This window comes from Oncorhynchus mykiss, chromosome 7 (assembly GCF_057628025.1).
Source record: "Oncorhynchus mykiss isolate SJ-2025 chromosome 7, ASM5762802v1, whole genome shotgun sequence".
Classification (NCBI taxonomy): Eukaryota; Metazoa; Chordata; class Actinopteri; order Salmoniformes; family Salmonidae; genus Oncorhynchus; species Oncorhynchus mykiss.
In genome coordinates this window covers 32,894,127-32,912,366 of record NC_143028.1, presented here as the reverse complement: position 1 = coordinate 32,912,366, position 18,240 = coordinate 32,894,127, and the positions used below count along the sequence as shown (strand labels likewise).

Sequence of the window (18,240 nt, the reverse complement as noted above, 5' to 3'; positions counted from 1 at the left end):
AGTGGACACCTGTTTCAGGGAGGGTTGGCCAGTAGTTTATCTCTCGTGGAAAGATTCTGCATGTAAGCTGAGAGAATCAGTCAGGACTGAATGAGCAGCATTAGTTCCGGTGTTTGGTTTTTCAGTCACTGGTTATTTGGACAAATAATCACCATTTCGCAGGTGTTAGCATCTTTTGATTTTGAAGGGGAGGGGACATTCTTGCAAAACTTGGTAACTTGCAAAAAAGAGATGGGTGGAGCTCCTCATTCTGGTTCCGCTCCTCGTTCTAGTATTTCCTGATTTCTTCTCTTAACATGTATGGACCCAGAACTAAAGTCTCGCGTGATTGGTCAGCTGCTCGATTAAGTTCTGGGTTAAACAAGGTTAGCCAGAAGTAGTTAATAGCTGTATAGATGATATATAGTTGATATATGCCCCCCTCTGCTGGTCTTTCCAGGAACTGCAGGAAGCTCAGATCACTTGTAGTAATGGTGTTAGTAACTATTGTGTGTGTGCGTGTGTGTGTGCGCATGTGTGTAGGGTTTACAGGTGGCTCAAAAGGAGTCTCAGATCCGTCTGTTGGAGGGCCAGCTGAGACAGACAGATATGATTGGCTCTGCCCATAACCACATCATCCTGGACGCGCTGAGAGAAAAGGCTGAGTGTATCCCCGAGCTACAGGCACTCATACACAACGTACAGCAGGGTGAGGACGCGCACCTAGCATGCACACTCACTCACTCACTCACTCACTCACTCACTCACTCACTCACTCACTCACTCACTCACCCACTGTTTCTTCATGTTTCTATCTGTGTTCACAGAGAATGGTTATGTCAGCACCGACGAGGAGCCTTCAGAGTTTAGCCAGGCCTCTGACGGCAGGTAAGACTACGTGATCCGCTTCTGGGGCCTCATTTATAGCAGTTGCGTAAATGTAACACTAAATGTCTACGTGCGCCATTTCTGAAAAGACTGTGCACGCACAAAAATCTGGAGATTTATTAATTTGGCGCACACCATACATGGGCATATTTCCTGTTCTAAATCAGACCTGACGTTAGTGCACGTGTGAACAAGCAATCATAACTCCGCCTGAAAACACCCATAAATCACCTTTTTATGGTGACAATAACACCCTTATTTGCTCTACACTTTGGAAGTATTGGAATTAGGCCGAGACAGTATCTAAAGCAAATGGCAACGGTGAACTTGATCAAATGTCTTCTGTTGCAGTTACATTTGCTTCATCTGACCCTTTCAAATTGTTGGTGACCTGTAAACCGGTCGTTTGAATGCAGTAATGTTTGCATTCACTTTGGTTGAGGTGGTCCTGAGAGAGAGAGAGAGTTAAAGGGAGAGAGAGTCAGAGAAAGATATTTTTTAAACTTTTCTTCAACAAGTAATTGTACATTATAAGACCAAGTTATAATTCAACTGAAACACAATATAAAACAACCAACACAAAACTATGAAACAGAAGAAAGTTTTTAAAAAGTTGTGTTTATATCAACTGTTTAACAAAAACACACTGGAACCTATCTCCTACACTGTTAAAAACAATATTGTAATTGTCATGGTAAATTGCTGTATAATCAACAGACTTCATTCATACTGTATGAACTGAATACAGTAGATTACCGTAATCTTACATTGTGGGAAGAAATTCAATGGACGGGAAAATGTTGATGTATTTTGGACATTACCGTAAAAAAAAAATGCTACATATGCGACGCAGTCCTTCCAACGACTAGAAACCGGGCGTACGCGCAGTCTACAGTTTGTGGGAGGATAAGCACGTTCTCAAGTCAAGTTCAGTTCTTTAGAAATGGCCAACTGTTGCGTGACAACTGGCGCGCACCCATGTTCTGGAGCATATGTGGTTCATTCGCAACGTTTTATAAAGGAGGCCCCCTTGAACCCCCACACCACATACTCATCGTCACTCATTTTCCGTGTGCGGTTACATTTCTTGTTCTCTCTCTCTCTCTCTCTCTCTCTCTCTCTCTCTCTCTCTCTCTCTCTCTCTCTCTCTCTTCAGTGTGTCTCGGATGAAGTCCTCAGCTAGTCAGGATGACTGCAAGCTGAAGGTTCAGGTAGGTGAACGTGTGTTTCAGGTGTAGGCTGCATGGCGTCTGTCTCCTCTGGTCAGCCGTTATTTGTTGTTGTTGTTTATTTCACGCTGACTCGTATGACATGTTTGTGGATACAGTTACAGCACTGGAGGAGATTCCGTCGACTGAACAAAGTCGAGGTTGTTGTCAGTGAAATCATATCTGTAGTTGTACTCAGCTGCCAGGAGATGGCAGCCTCTGCACATGAGTCGTTATGGCTATGATAGTTGCCTTCACAGAACCCCAAGATAACTAAACTACTCTATCCCAAGCAGTGGAGGCTGCAGAGGGGAGGATGGCTCATAATAATGGCTGGAACGGAGCGAATGGAATGGTATCAAACATGGAAACCGTGTGTTTGATACCGTTCCACTTATTCCACTCCAGCCATTACCACCAGCCCGTCCTCCCGAATGAAGGTTCCACCAACCACTTGTGATCCCAAGGTATAGTTTGTTCTATTGAATGAGTAATTGGACATTTTTCTTCCTACTCTTTCCGCCTCTCCCCAGACTGAGCCCCGTCTGTCAGCCCAGATGAAAGCGGTATCGGCAGAGTACCTGGGTCCCATGTTAGACCCGTCCACTAAGAACATCACCAAGTCCCTGGCCTCCCTAACAGACATCCAGGAGAACGGCGGCTCAGGTGGCCTGAGCCTCACTCTCCCCATCTTTAGAGACAGGGTGTCCAGGACCATCAGCCTGCCTGTCCGGGGACACACCTTGTGAGTCTTATGCTATGGTGCACTGTTCCTTATGAGGAGTTCCAATATGGCAGATGGTGGCTTCAGAACAGCGCCACTTGTCAACCATCTAGGGAATCTGTTTCTATTGTCGCAATACTTGCCAATGCTAGCTTGCTATGGCTATACATGGCAGTGTCACATGCTAATTCTAACAATCTGCTACTGTATGCTAATGCTTATTTTTGCTCTATCTCGTGCTCTCTCTCGCTCTGTGTGTGTTTATCAGTCCTCGGCAGTCTCGGGGGGGTGACACCTCCCCTCTAACAAGGAGGAAGTCTTATGACCGAGGCCAGTCTTACAGGTAGCTAACTCTCCCCCTCAACTAATCAGTAACCAATACATTGTTTAGTTGAATCGCTCTCCACAGATCCCTTTACCAGTGTTCCTGCATTATTGTATTCCTTTTTAATTATGTGGCCCATGTGAAATGCACATTAAATAGATCTGACATGATCAATCAATATATCTGTTGAATATGAGACACAAAGTCAAAAACTGGAAAACAAGCTGTTCTCATCATCTCCCACATCTCTCCACCCCCCCCCCCCCCCCCCCCCCTCCCCTCTCCCCCGCACCCTTCCCACCTATCGCTCTCTCACAGAAATGCTGATGGGCATACTCCCCCATCCTCCCCCCCTCTCAGAACCAGAAACGACCGCAATGTATTTTCAAGGCTCACCAGCAACCAGAGCCAAGGCTCAGCACTGGACAAGTAAGTACACACACACACAAACGCGCACACGCACACTGTCAGTTCGAGACGCCTCAACATAGGGAATAGGGTGCCATTTGGAACGCACCCTATGTCTTTTGATTTCATAACAGTCTTCAGGCAGTCTCGAGTCAGCTGTGGAAGTCGACTTACATCCTTGAATGCATTGACTGTAAGTTGTTTTGTATACACTGAGTGTCTGCTACATGACTCAAATATATGATGTTGAGAGTGCTGTTATGAAAATAATTCAAATATATGCTCTATTTGTTCAATCTAAGTGTTAGACTTTTTCCTCCTAGATCAAAATAAGCCCCAAGAGCAAATTCCATTTTCTTCTACACTGTAACAGAAAACTAAATTATACTGTAATTTGGGATATTATTAACAGTAAAATACTTAAAATGTACAGGGGACAGATTAGAGTGGCAGCAAGTCTTAAATGGTTGAGCATTTCACCATGTCCATGAAGGTCTGTGGTCACTGTCAGTTTGGAAGCCTTTGCCTAGAAGTGCCAGCCAACCTGCTTGCACCAGTCCCTTGTAATTACAGTAAAATATTGTGAAATCCAAAACCCCTCCCCTTAATAAATGTCATTCATCCATTCATTTATTAATTCATTCTGATTATGGTAGCATTTGCTTTTACTGTATAATACGTGAAATGTTATGGGTATTGTACACCGTACTCGCTTTGATACCATATTTACATTGTAGTACATAGTGCTGTAATATGAAATGGAAAATGTTCACTTGCCAATGAGCTGCCTGTAAATGACTGTCAAATTCCCGGCAACCCCTTTACAGTGTAGTGTTCCGTTCTTTTTCCAATCAATTCTAATTCTCAGCCCTGGAAATGGCATCCGTTAATTCTCAGCCTCTGAATTGTTTGTGTAATTTCACATCTTTATTAATCCTGCTATAGGTTGTTGAGTTTATTGATCCGGTGTAGTAAGTGGCGGGTAACAAGAGTGCGTGCACATTTGTGCGTGTGTGTACTAGGGAGGTTGGTCTACGGCTGGCTGATAACGCCTGTGGATTCTCTCGATCTTCACCCAGGAGTAGTCCATTGAGCGCAGAGGAACTTGTTTAGATTCCTCTCTGGGATGTTGTCAGCAGGCAGTCATTTTGTTCTGATTTGAGTTGAGTGCTGGTGGATAGGATACAGTTTTAGGCGTGTAGCTGCACCATCAGGGGCATGTTTCACAAATGTGTTACGTTACATGGTTTATTGTTATTGTTGGTTTGATGTTTGCCGAGACTGGGAGGTTGATCTAATTTGGCCCAGAGTGTTTGACAGTAGAGGATGAGGTGTAGGCTGGAAAGTTGGGTTTATCATGAGTTTTAGTTAAAGGGCATTTTTTTTCAATTGGAGTATGATGTTTAGCATGGTTTTCACATCAACGTGTTTTTGGAACAGTTTTACATCCATCTGGGATGTTTTGACAAGAATCGATCCAAGTTATTACGTTTCTTTTCACACTGAGTGGGTTCACTTTGCTTTGGGTTTTCTTATGTTTATTCATTTATCCAAGTCTTCCTCTTCACATAAGGTTGAAGTCGGGAAGTTTACATACACCTTAGCCAAATACATTTCAACTCAGTTTTTCACAATTCCTAACATTTAATTCCAAGTAAAAATTGCCTGTCTTAGGTCAGTTAGGATCACCACTTTATTTTAAGAATGTGAAATGTCAGAATAATTGTAGAAATAATTATTTATTTAAGCTTTTATTTCTTTCATCACATTCCCAGTGGGTCAGAAGTTTACATACACTCAATTAGTATTTGGTAGCATTGCCTTTAAATAGTTTAACTTGGGTCAAACGTTTCAGGTAGCCTTCCACAAGCTTCCCACAATAAGTTGGGTTAATTTTGGCCCATTCTTCCTGACAGAGCTGGTGTAACTGAGTCAGGTTTGAAGGCCTCCTTGCTCGCACACGCTTTTTCAGTTCTGCCCACAAATGCTCTATAGGATTGAGGTCAGGGCTTTGTGATGGCCACTCTTATACCTTGTCTTTGTTGTCCTTAAGCATTTTGCCACAACTTTGGAAGTGTGCTTGGGATCATTGTCCATTTGGAAGACCCATTTGCAGGTAGGCCTTGAAATACATCCACAGGTACACCTCCAATTTACTCAAATTATGTCAATTATCCTATCAGAAGCTTCTAAAGCCATGACATCATTTTCTGGAATCTTCCAAGATGTTTAAAGGCACAGTCAACTTAGTGTGTGTAAACTTCTGACCCACTTGAATTGTGATATAGTGAATTATAAGTTAAATAATCTCTGTAAACAATTGTTGGAATAATGACTTGTGTCATGCACAAAGTAGATGTCCTAACCGACTTGCCAAAACTATAGTTTGTTAAGAAGAAATTTGTGGAGTGGTTAAAAAACGAGTTTTAATGACTACAGCCTAAGTGAATGTAAACTTCCCGACTTCAACTGTATCTTATTGCACTACTGATATCTTCCTCATTAGGAATATTCCTCAATATTCCTGATCTGCTCCTGTCCTCACAAAACAATGACATCTGTATGATAACAGGTTCTGAATCTGAATAGGTGTAGTCTGATTTCAAACCCATGACACACAAACCTTCTTAAAATCGTTTCTCAGAGATGGAAGGATGCCGACGTTGCTGACAGCCTGATTTTCATATGGAGTACAGTTGCACATTTGCACTTACAAAAGCCATGCATCAATATGCTGGCCACTAATAACCATACCCCAATAAACCTTTTACAGTATTACAAATCAAATACTATGGCTGAATTTATGAAGGTTTTGTTATGTTGCCTTCCAACAGCTTTGCTCCCTACAGACATTCTTTAATGCCCAACTGGCATTACAAAGCCTGCTCTCTCATAGTAACAATCCAGCGAAATGAGCAATAAAATATTTATAATGTGCGTCCAAATGGCACCCTATTCCCTTTATAGTGCACTACTTTTGACCAGGGCCCTTTTTTCATTTTTTAATTTAACCTTTATTTAACTAGGCAAGTCAGTTAAGAACAAATTATTATTTACAATGACGGCCTACAAATGGAATAGGGTGCCATTTGGGACAGGATGATAGTGTAAAACTGCCTTTTATTGCAGCGCTTGCAGTGTTTTCCCTAGTTTACAACTCCGGGAATAGGCGGTACGCCAGAGCAGATCTTTCCCACAGAGACAGCCAAGAGTGGTGGGTTCTCCTGTGACGTCCAGTCTGAAAGACAACCCTGTCCTCCAATCAACTGCCTTCTCCCTGCTGATAACGCAATCCCCTCTCTCTGGCCTGCCCCTTCCTCCTCCTTTACTTCCTGGTTATCCCAGTAACCCCTCCCACTCTTATTGCACTTCAGTTTTATCCCTTCCTTCTTTAATCCAGACCCAAACTGCTAAACCCTCCTATTGTAGCAACTTTTTTTTATCTCCCCCACCCTAATCCTAACCCCGTGTGAGTGCCATGCCATCTCTACTACTTTGTCTTGTCACATTCTAAAACAGGCTGTCACTCAGGCTAGCCATAGTCTAGGTGGCAAATCGCTGTATACCCTTACCCACCCCTATCCCCAAGCCTAACCCTAACCTGCATCTTAACCTTACCTGTATAACCCTTCCTCCTCTAGCCATAGAGCTAAACACCTCTCCTCTCCTCTCCTCTCCTCTCCTCTCCTCTCCTCTCCTCTCCTCTCCTCTCCTCTCCTCTCCTCTCCTCTCCCTGCTCCTAACTCTGTTGACGTTGCTCCTAACCTCCTTTCCTTTCCTGTCCTGCTCCTAACCGTGCTCCTGTTCTGTCTTCAGGTCGGATGACAGCGACTCCTCTCTCTCGGAGGTGCTCAGGTAGAGATATCTGTCTGTCTCTGTCATTCTGTCTCTTCTCTTGCCTGTTTGGCCAGTCACTCAGTTGGCCACTCCTCCTTTTCTGGGGTGGGCAGAGTCGATGTGGAGCATGCTTTAACCTCATCGGTCCCCTCTCACCTTCCTCCAATCCCCTTCCACCTATGTGGTGTTCTATTTCTGTGGTGCCCCTCCCCACTACTCATGGGATCTGAATGAACCTTTTTCGTCTGGAGAGCTTGGGTTAAGTAATAACCCTTTTGGGTGAGGCCAGTTACATTCATTCAAGCTAAGGCTACAGAGGATAATGATTCTGAGAGGATAGCATCTATGAAGCATTGACAGCAGATAAATAGACCTTGTTAACATCTTAAAAAATGATGTGTTAAAAACAGCTGAAAAGAACCTTACGAAGGACAAATCAAACAAAATGTGACAAAATAACGTTGTAATATACGTACGAACTGTTTTAGATGGGAAGCATGCGGACGCCTTAAACCTAATCTTAAATCATAACCAATGTTAACTTTGCAGCTGGCCCATCTAGAGGATATCGCTCAGTTCTGCCTCCAGGGCAAGATTCATGAGAATAAAGGTTCACCTGCCTTTTGCAACGGTTATCCTTAGGTTATTTTCGGGAGCCATGGCTTTTTAGGGGTGTGGCTTTCAGAGATCTTATTGTCCACCCGTGAGAGTAAATGCCATTCCTGTTCATCATGTTACATTCACATACTGTAAATAAAAACGTTTCTTTACATTTTTGTTGTTGTTGCATTTTACACCTTCTTGTAGAATATTAACATTATTTATTACATATTATAAGAAGGTGGTATCTATCCCAAAATATGTTTTGTGTGTTTTATGGAACTCATACTTCTGTGGGCCTCATTGAAGCTACGTAAATGTCAATGTTCAACCTAAAAATGTGATAACTATACAACAGAACAGATAAACAGGAATGACATTTACTCTCATGGATGGCTAAAAACAACGATCTGCTCTGACTGCTGTGTAGTGCCACTGTTTAAACTCTCTTTCCCCAGACTGTAAAATCGGAATTGCATTTCCGCGCCGACATAATCAATCACTGTTTTTAATAACCCTTTCAGAAAGTTCAGAATGACATACGGACACTTGGAAATGCCCTAAAACAGTGGGCTGCGCCCACAATGAATAATTCAACCCTTGTGGGGGTGCTCTAGTTGATATGTTCAGTGGTTATTGCAGTGCCCTTGATTTGTTATGGGACCACACAACTTGCCCTGAGCCTCACAGCTATTTCAACCTGTAATAACCTGCCCATTGCAAACCAGGATGAAAATCCGGCAACTTTAGAATGACGACAAATTTTTGCCGACTTTTCTATTGTCGGCAACAAAGCCTGTACTTTTAATCATAATAGCGGTAATGTGTTTTAAAAGTCCCGCCAATCCCCTCAGTAATAAAGATCACCTTTCGTTCCGGCTTTGGCAAGCATTAAATCATACACATTGTACACGTTACATTACACACAAAAACGACGTCAGCAGCCTGGAGTTTGACTGTAGCCAACGTCTTATTCGTCATAACATGGTCATTGTTTACAAGGAATGGCGAGCTAAAAAAATAGCTTATGGTTGTGAATGTGAGGGGAAAAAACAAGACAGTCCATTCTGTCCACCTTTTTGACGCATAAAGATCCTATTCAATTACAAGAGGGGCTATCTCCGTTCAACGTTCCAGAATGGGGTGAAAGTGGCAGGCGTAATTGGTCTGGGAGAAATCCGAACCAGTCTAATTGGAATGAAAGTCAGTAGAGGCATAATCCTGATTTTAATTATGCAAGAAAATAAAAGTAGTGCATGTGATGTATCAGAAATTGTGTAATAGAATTATTGTCAACCTAAAATATTGTCATATAATTATTATACAGTTTTATACACATGTTCTGTATAAATAGTATCTTTAAATATATGTGAACAGAACACAACAACAGGATCAAAATTGCCGGCTGCGCACAACATGTGTATAATACCCTTTACAGACAGACTACGGTATATGCTGCCTATAACAAAAAAATCTGTGGTAAAGAAGAATGTGGTAAAGATGGGACTGTTTGAATTGGGTTCTTATACACATTGCCCAATTTTTAATTTTTACTTTATTTTAAAGGCGACAATTCGTAAAGTCTGTCTGTAAAGGGTGAAAGTCTCCAATAATACAAGTAGATGACGGGAGAGAGGAAAGAAGGAAAAGAGGTATGTGGATATTTCGAACCTGAAAACCCTCTAGGCTATTCTTACCCGGTTGTCGCCGTCAACTCTCTCGGTGTCTCTCTCTCTCTCTCTCTCTCTCTCTCTCTCTCTCTCTGATAATCTAACAGACGTAGAGATTGTAGAGATAAAGAAATAGACGTAATAGATCAATCTCACTTATCACAGCTCTAATCATCGTACTGACAGTCTTATTACACCTCTCTGGTTTTCATCACATTTATACATAGATAATGGCATTATCATAGACGGATCTCCATCTTATCTCATTATATGGGAAGCCAGTTTTGGAACGTTCAGAACCACACAGGCAATACCTTCCATTACATTCTATTATTTCAGGATAGCAGAAATGGAATAACTAATGTAAGGACCCTGTTTGGAAAGGCTTTTGAGGCTTTTGAGGTCAGATCCTCTGTTCTCTCCTTGGAATGAGCGATCAGAAAAAGACACTGGTTGATTGATTGGGCAGAGTGTCCACACAACTATCTAACCAAAGGGAATAGTGAATAGAAGCACTCTTTCAGAGCCTATTGGCTCACTTGTGAAAGTTCCCCTGCTCTCCCTGGACATAAGGTTCATTCAGAAGACAGCCCTCTTATCCATAAACCCAGTGTCCAGTTCCAAACCAACAGATTTTGATTTGGAATTGGGTTGATATACTAGCCCTGTCACACCTAACCTCCATCCTACCTTTACCCCCTCCCTCCTCTGTGACAAGACAAAGGCCTGGTTCCAATCAACCACTCACAGTCCATTTGGAATGGATCTAGGCCACAGACAGAGAAGGAGAGGGGGTCTGATGTGACAGCCCCCCCCCTCCCCCATTCTCTCACTCACTCACCTGTCCCAGAAGCCTCTGCCTCTGCCTTCGCCTGAACACTGAACTGGGATTGGCTCAAAAGGGGCAAGGGCAAGGACCACGAGCTAGCTCACTCTTGATTGGTGGAGATGCTGCATGTACTGTAGATGCCACAAGTTGATGTTTTTGTTTTTTGAGTTGGCTGTTGCCGGGCTGTCGTTGAGTTCTGCTTCTTCTTTGGCGCCGTGAACCGCCGCCATTCTCTATCATCATTTGAATGAGCTGCACTGTGTTTCTGTAGAATTTGTCATTTTTGGGGGTTGTTTTGTGTTTCAATACATTTGCGTTTTCGAGACTATAGCTGACATGCATGCAGCTTCTCTTTCTCGCATCACTGTGATTGGCCTAGGCTGGTCTAGCAGCCGTGACATGCTGTTCAACTGCTTTACCCGCACAAATCACGCCACTACTATACATAGGGAGAGAGGGGAAATATATCCCTATGGGACAAAGGGAAGTGTGTGTGTGTGTGTGTGTGGGGGGGGGGTCCAGGGAGACAGATCTGTCCCAGTTTTGCCTTTAATCACTGGTCCCTTTATCCCCACTCACTCCTGTCGCTCTCTCTCTCTAGTCCCTCCCCCCTCTCTCTTTCCATCCATCCCTGTGTCTCACTTGGCCGGCTCTCCCCGAGTGCTCTGGCAGTGAGAAATTAGAGGGAGAGAAAGGAATAAAGGAGAGAGAGAGAGAGAGAGAGGGAGATGTGGAGGGATAGAGAGAAAGGGGGAGAGAGAGACAGAGGTAGAGAGAGGGATGATGAAGGAAAGAAAAAGAGGGATAGGGGTAGAGGGAGAGGATGGCAAGAAAGGACCAGGCTAAAGAGAGAGGGATGGAGAGACAAAGGGAAAAGGGAGGAAGAGGCTCCTTATCTCTGAGAGTTTTTTTTTTCTTCACTGCCAGCCAGGAGATGGATGGTTTTAGACCAGGCTCTCTAATTGAGCTTCCACAAAAGAGAGGGATAGAGAGGAACGGGTGGGTACAGAGAGGGAGAGAATGGGAGGGAGTGGTTATACCTGTTTATCTCCAGCAGGGGGCATGATAGAGCTGTGCTCCTTTTGACCTGGCTGTAGTTTCTAAGTGTGTGTGTTGCACATTTGTGTGTGTTCTGTGTGTTCATTCATTGAGGTGTGGAGCCGATCTTTTCATATTTGATGAAGTGTGTATGAGCTGTTTTGTATCTGTGCGGGGTTAGTGGTCTGTGTGTTAGTGTTTGTGTGTGTGTGTGACGGTGTGTGTGTGCGTCTCCCTCAGGGGTGTGATCACTCCCACGGGGGGAGTGAAGGGGGGACGGACGGCGCCCCTCCAGTGTTCAGCCATAGCAGAGGGACACTCTAAACCTGTCCTCTGTGTGGACGCTACAGATGAACTGCTCTTCACTGGATCCAAAGGTACAACAACAATGTCCTAACTCGGACCATGGGATGCCTTTTGTCTTTGGAAACAAACATAAATTGGTGAAAGCGATCATGTTTAACCTTATGGACTATCAGTCCTTGCATCCATAGCTCCAGTCCCATCCCTTTATAGAAAAAGCAAGTGGTGCTGCCAGTTTTTAGATGTTTTTGACCCGTCTCTTCTCTCTCTCTCTCGTTTCTCGTCAGACCGGACGTGTAAGATGTGGAACCTGGTGACGGGACAGGAAATCGTCACGCTGAAAGGGCACCCCAATAACGTGGTCTCAGTCAAATACTGTTCCTCCTCCTGCCTCGTCTTCTCTGTCTCCACCTCCTACATCAAGGTCTGGGACATACGAGACTCTGCCAAGTGTGTCCGCACCCTCACGTGAGTAGCTCGCTGTGTGTCTTTCCACCAATCACAGCTCACCTTAACCACCCTCACTGATCAGTCAGTGCTACTCTGTAACAGTCCAGACATGTTTACGGCCAAGCTGAACGAACCAATGTTTACCATAGATCAAGATCTCTCTCTCTTTCTCTCCCGCTATCCCTCTCTCTCTCTTTCTCTCACTCTACCCCCCAACCCCCACATCGCTCTCGCTCTCTCTCTCTCGCGCGCTCTCGTTCTCTCTCGGTCTCTCTCTCTCTCTCTCTCTGTCTCTGTCTCTGTCTCTGTGTGTGTCCCCTCTCCAGGTCTTCAGGCCAGGTGGTATCGGGGGATGCGTGTGTGGGCACCACCACCCGTACCATCACGGTGGCACAGGGTGAATACCAGATCAACCAGATAGCTCTCAACCCCTCTGGCTCTGTTCTCTATGCTGCTGCTGGTAACACTGTACGCACCTGGGACCTCAACAGGTAACAGAAGGACACTGGTTTTTAGCATTGTAACCACTGCTATGCAGCAATATATTTTTACTTTTGGCGTTGATTTAGCTTTGTATGTACGTACATTAGCTGAGCCTATAAAAGTTTTCTAGCAATACAAAAACTCTCTCTCTCTCTCTCGCTGTCTTTTTCTCTCTCTCCCTCCCTTCTTTCTCTCTCCCTCTGCCCTTCCTTTCTCTAGGATGATGGCATTAGGGAAGCTGACAGGTCATATAGGCTCAGTGATGTGTCTCACTGTAGGTCAGTCTCTACTGGGCAAAGACCAGGTCATCACTGGCTCCAAGGACCACTATGTCAAGGTACTGGACACACTGCTATGTGCAGTGGCACACACACACACACACAAGCATTTCCATTGTACCCCGTTACGCAGGCTATATCCTGATTATCTACCCTTCTCCTGAGGTGTGAACTGGCATACTTCCTGTTGTGGATTCCTGTTGGAGTTAGCAACCATGTTTGTCTGCTGTTTGGTCATGTTTTCTGTCTACTGTCCTGTTTTTTTTTGTGCCAGGTGTTTGACGTGGCAGAGGGCATGCTGGGTAATTTAGGCCCCGCCCACAACTTTGAGCCTCCGCACTATGACGGCATCGAGTGTCTGGCCATCCAGGGAGACGTTCTGTTCAGCGCATCACGAGACAACGGCATCAAGAAGTGGGACCTGGAGAACCAAGAACTCACACAGGTACGCTCTTAGGGGGGAAAAAAAGGGTCCTCCCGCCCTCACCATAGGAGAACCATTTGAAGGAACCTTTTTGGTTCCATGTAGAACCCTTTCCACAGAATAGCCTTTTTTCTATGAGTGTAGAGGGAGGGAGGGAGGGAGGGGGACTGTGCGTGTGTCATGGCACTGTGTGTCAGCGGTAATTGAATGTCATTGATAGCAATACTGACGGTATTGGGGAAAAAGGAACGTACTGCTACAGTGCATGCGTGTTGATGAATGCTTATCTGTCTACAATGTGGTCAGCCTATAGCGGCAGGAGTGAATCCTGTGAGGTAAAAAGCTGCCTTTTTAAAAATATAGGCCATGTCTTTACCGGCTCAGCTCAAAGGTCTACAACCCAATCGATATCCTACTAGGGGCCAGAGGCCATAGTAGTGCACTATATAAGGATTATGAGGCAGCCAAAGTGTTAGCTCTGAGGGACAAGTTAGTACTGTGTCATCCCAATGTTTTTTTATTTGCCATGAGAGAATAGTCAACATTGTAGAGCAGGGTGGACAAGTATATCGATAGCTACTGAGTAGGGCTAGGGAATACTTACTTTGATCCTTTGTTTATTGAAATAACTTCAGTGTATTTCAGTATTTTCAAATCATGTTTCCCGAATCAACTACTTCTATTGGAAAAACATTATTTCAATGACCCAACAGACCTGGGTTCAAATGCATTGGATTATTTCAATATTTGTATTGGAATATACACTTGCCTGTGTATTTGAGTATTTTTAAATACATGGCAATACTTTCTGAGTGTAATTCCAAATGCATTCCCATATTCAACTACTTGTGTTAATCAAAATACTTACTTCCAACATTGTCTTTGAAAGTAATTGAAGTACCCTAAATAGTATTTAAACCCAGGTCTGGTATGTGCCCGTGTGGGCGTGCGTGCATTCATGTAAGTATCCGGTAATGCTTTTTAAATCCTCTTGAATAGTGGGTAATCTTAGTCAAACACCCACAGTAAGCCTCCGTGGAAAGGATATCTGTGCCTAGTTTAGCCATAGAGGATCATGTGCACTGAAGACACTACTTCTGTGACTGTGTGCAGGTGAAATTGTATATTTAAACTAAACTGAACCCCCCTCCACAGCAAATCCCCAACGCCCATAAGGACTGGGTGTGTGCTCTGGCATACGTTCCTGGGCGACCCATGTTGCTGAGTGCCTGTCGGGGAGGCATGCTGAAGGTGTGGAACGTTGATAACTTCACCCCCATAGGAGAGGTCAAGGGTCATGAGAGCCCCATCAATGCCATCTGCACCAACTCCCGGCACATCTTCACCGCTTCCAGGTAAAACACGACTAACACATGATTAGAACCATATTCTAACTTATTATAACTTTTCTCCGAGATGTATTTTTCACTTCATATCCAGGTATGACGTTACACCACTGGAAGGCTAAAGTAAACATGGGGGGCTTTCAGTGGATGTAACTGCACTATCAGGGGCATATTTCACAAATATATTTAATTACATGGGTTATTGTTAGATGACTGTTAATATACTTGTTGTTTGGCATCACTCTGCTAGAGAGTTTGTCACATTAATGATAGAACTTATTGCAGCAAATCTATTAGAAAAAGTTACTCTGGAACAGTACATTCTTTCTGAGAAGATGCTATGTATGACTAACAAGAAAATGTTGTGGACTGCAACACAAAACATTGACTGGTGCATGAGGCATTCATTTTCCTTGTCAAGGATAAATATTTCGGATATCACTCAGCTGTACACAACTAGTCACTTGCTTGGTAGAGCTCAGCTTGATGCACGCGACCAGGCGTATCATTGGCATGTGCAGGATGTCTTTCTTCTTCCCGGCATGGCATGGAAAACTTTAGCAGACTGACAGGACCATATGGTACGGCGGTGAAGTGCACGTACTACATCACTAGGATTGTAGATTGAGAGGGGTTGGCATGGATCTGCTTCGCACGGCCAATAATCTCTGTCCTCCCTATACCTACCTCTTTTCACCAACGCCTTTCACTTTTCATGCTTTAATGCACTTCCTGATCCATCTGAATACACCTTCACTAAACTAGTACCTTGTCTTCATCTTGTACTTAACCCACTTTAACCTCTCCTTTTCCCCTCTCTTCCTTCTCCTACCTCTCTCTCTCTCTCTTTCGCCTTCTGTACAATGTCCGCTTCTCCTCTCCTCTCCTCCTCATCCTGCCCTGCCACAGTGACTGCAGGGTGAAGTTATGGAGTTATGTCCCAGGTCTGACCCCCTGTCTACCTCGACGGGTTCTGGCTATCAAGGGTCGTGCCACAAGCCTCCCATGAGCCTTCACTCCGACTCACAACCCCGCTTCCGCTCTCCTCTGGTACTTTCACTCATTCGTGTTGCTTTCTCTTTCTGATTCTCTTCATCTCTCCGTCCCCTGTCTTCTTCTCTCCGTCCCCTGTCATCTCTCTAGAGCCCTCTTTCTCTTGCTCTTTTTTAAATTTTCTCCCTCTCTCTTCCTCTCCCTCTCTTTATCTCGCTAATGCCGTTGCCCCATTGGCAGTCGGTGCCATGTAAGATGAGGGAGGATTTTTTTTTTTTCATGAGCATGGCCTTATTTCTATTACAGTATATTGGATGACTATCATTCATATTCCATTCACCCAGTTCAATTTAACAGCGATAGGTTTAGGCTACTACATGATACTTGTATTTTCCCTGTATCCATCATGAGGTTGCTACAACCGAGCTTATGAATGAAAGTTTACAACGTAGAGAATTTTGAGTAATCAAGGTGACAGACAGTGACACATTCAATACCGCCTGGCACACTCTTGCCTGCATCTAGCTGATCTAGGGAGTAATCATTAGTGCAACAGTTGCAAATGTGAATTTCTGTTGGACATATTTAGGTGTTTTTTATCCCCGTGTCATTCCGGTTGCTTCCGTTGAAGAAACCACATGAAAACAGCGTGATCACTTTGCTCAATGTATATATAATTCCTTCTCGCATCTATCTATGCGCTCTCCTCCTCTCACCTATTTCCTTCACTTGTGGACTTCAGTGCACAACAAATCAGCTGTCTCTGACCAGGCGAAAAAAGCTCTCCAAGCCAAACCTTCATATCATGATCGCTAACCGCTACACACAGCCTACATCGTTGTCACGTCATAGTCAACATACAGTGCCTTGCGAAAGTACTCGGCCCCCTTGAACTTTGCGACCTTTTGCCACATTTCAGGCTTCAAACATAAAGATATAAAACTGTATTTTTTTGTGAAGAATCAACAACAAGTGGGACACAATCATGAAGTGGAACAACATTTATTGGATATTTCAAACATTTTTAACAAATCAAAAACTGAAAAATTGGGCGTGCAAAATTATTCAGCCCCCTTAAGTTAATACTTTGTAGCGCCACCTTTTGCTGCGATTACAACTGTAAGTCGCTTGGGGTATGTCTCTATCAGTTTTGCACATCGTGAGACCAAAATTTTTTCCCACTCCTCCTTGCAAAACAGCTTGAGCTCAGTGAGGTTGGATGGAGAGCATTTGTGAACAGCAGTTTTCAGTTCTTTCCACAGATTCTCGATTGGATTCAGGTCTGGACTTTGACTTGGCCATTCTAACACCTGGGTATGTTTATTTTTGAACCATTCCATTGTAGATTTTGCTTTATGTTTTGGATCATTGTCTTGTTGGAAGACAAATCTCCGTCCCAGTCTCAGGTCTTTTGCAGACTCCATCAGGTTTTCTTCCAGAATGGTCCTGTATTTGGCTCCATCCATCTTCCCATCAATTTTAACCATCTTCCCTGTCCCTGCTGAAGAAAAGCAGGCCCAAACCATGATGCTGCCACCACCATGTTTGACAGTGGGGATGGTGTGTTCAGCTGTGTTGCTTTTACGCCAAACATAACGTTTTGCATTGTTGCCAAAAAGTTCAATTTTGGTTTAATCTGGCCAGAGCACCTTCTTCCACATGTTTGGTGTGTCTCCCAGGTGGCTTGTGGCAAACGTTAAACGACACTTTTTATGGATATCTTTAAGAAATGGCTTTCTTCTTGCCACTCTTCCATAAAGGCCAGATTTGTGCAATATACGACAGACTGATTGTTGTCCTATGGACAGAGTCTCCCACCTCAGCTGTAGATCTCTGCAGTTCATCCAGAGTGATCATGGGCCTCTTGGCTGCATCTCTGATCAGTCTTCTCCTTGTATGAGCTGAAAGTTTAGAGGGACGGCCAGGTCTTGGTAGATTTGCAGTGGTCTGATACTCCTTCCATTTCAATATTATCGCTTGCACAGTGCACCTTGGGATGTTTAAAGCTTGGGAAATATTTTTGTATCCAAATCCGGCTTTAAACTTCTTCACAACAGTATCTCGGACCTGCCTGGTGTGTTCCTTGTTCTTCATGATGCTCTCTGCGCTTTTAACGGACCTCTGAGACTATCACAGTGCAGGTGCATTTATACGGAGACTTGATTACACACAGGTGGATTGTATTTATCATCATTAGTCATTTAGGTCAACATTGGATCATTCAGAGATCCTCACTGAACTTCTGGAGAGAGTTTGCTGCCCTGAAAGTAAAGGGGCTGAATAATTTTGCATGCCCAATTTTTCAGTTTTTGATTTGTTAAAAAAGTTTTAAATATCCAATAAATGTCGTTCCACTTCATGATTGTGTCCCACTTGTTGTTGATTCTTCACAAAAAAATGTTTGAAGCCTGAAATGTGGCAAAAGGTCGCAAAGTTCAAGGGGGCCGAATACTTTCG

General features: G+C 43.8%; 1 protein-coding gene across 8 annotated transcripts in view; it reads left to right on the top strand.

Moving 5' to 3' along the window:
• LOC110527715 (kinesin-like protein KIF21B) overlaps positions 1-18,240 on the top strand; it is a 127,879-nt gene that overhangs the window by 100,831 nt on the left and 8,808 nt on the right. Inside the window, exons 21-34 of one of the 8 annotated variants that reach the window (XM_036983208.2) lie at positions 523-688; positions 807-867; positions 2,024-2,078; positions 2,609-2,820; positions 3,068-3,142; positions 3,443-3,553; positions 7,349-7,387; positions 11,747-11,883; positions 12,097-12,277; positions 12,586-12,750; positions 12,962-13,079; positions 13,295-13,465; positions 14,600-14,799; positions 15,700-15,840. In XM_036983208.2, the coding sequence (XP_036839103.1) occupies positions 523-688; positions 807-867; positions 2,024-2,078; positions 2,609-2,820; positions 3,068-3,142; positions 3,443-3,553; positions 7,349-7,387; positions 11,747-11,883; positions 12,097-12,277; positions 12,586-12,750; positions 12,962-13,079; positions 13,295-13,465; positions 14,600-14,799; positions 15,700-15,799 (1,791 nt within the window). In that variant the 3' untranslated portion in view covers positions 15,800-15,840. The remainder of the gene's footprint in view (positions 1-522; positions 689-806; positions 868-2,023; positions 2,079-2,608; positions 2,821-3,067; positions 3,143-3,442; positions 3,554-7,348; positions 7,388-11,746; positions 11,884-12,096; positions 12,278-12,585; positions 12,751-12,961; positions 13,080-13,294; positions 13,466-14,599; positions 14,800-15,699; positions 15,841-18,240) is intronic. The other 7 variants (XM_036983211.2, XM_036983209.2, XM_036983210.2 and 4 more) reach the window with 7 other exon arrangements.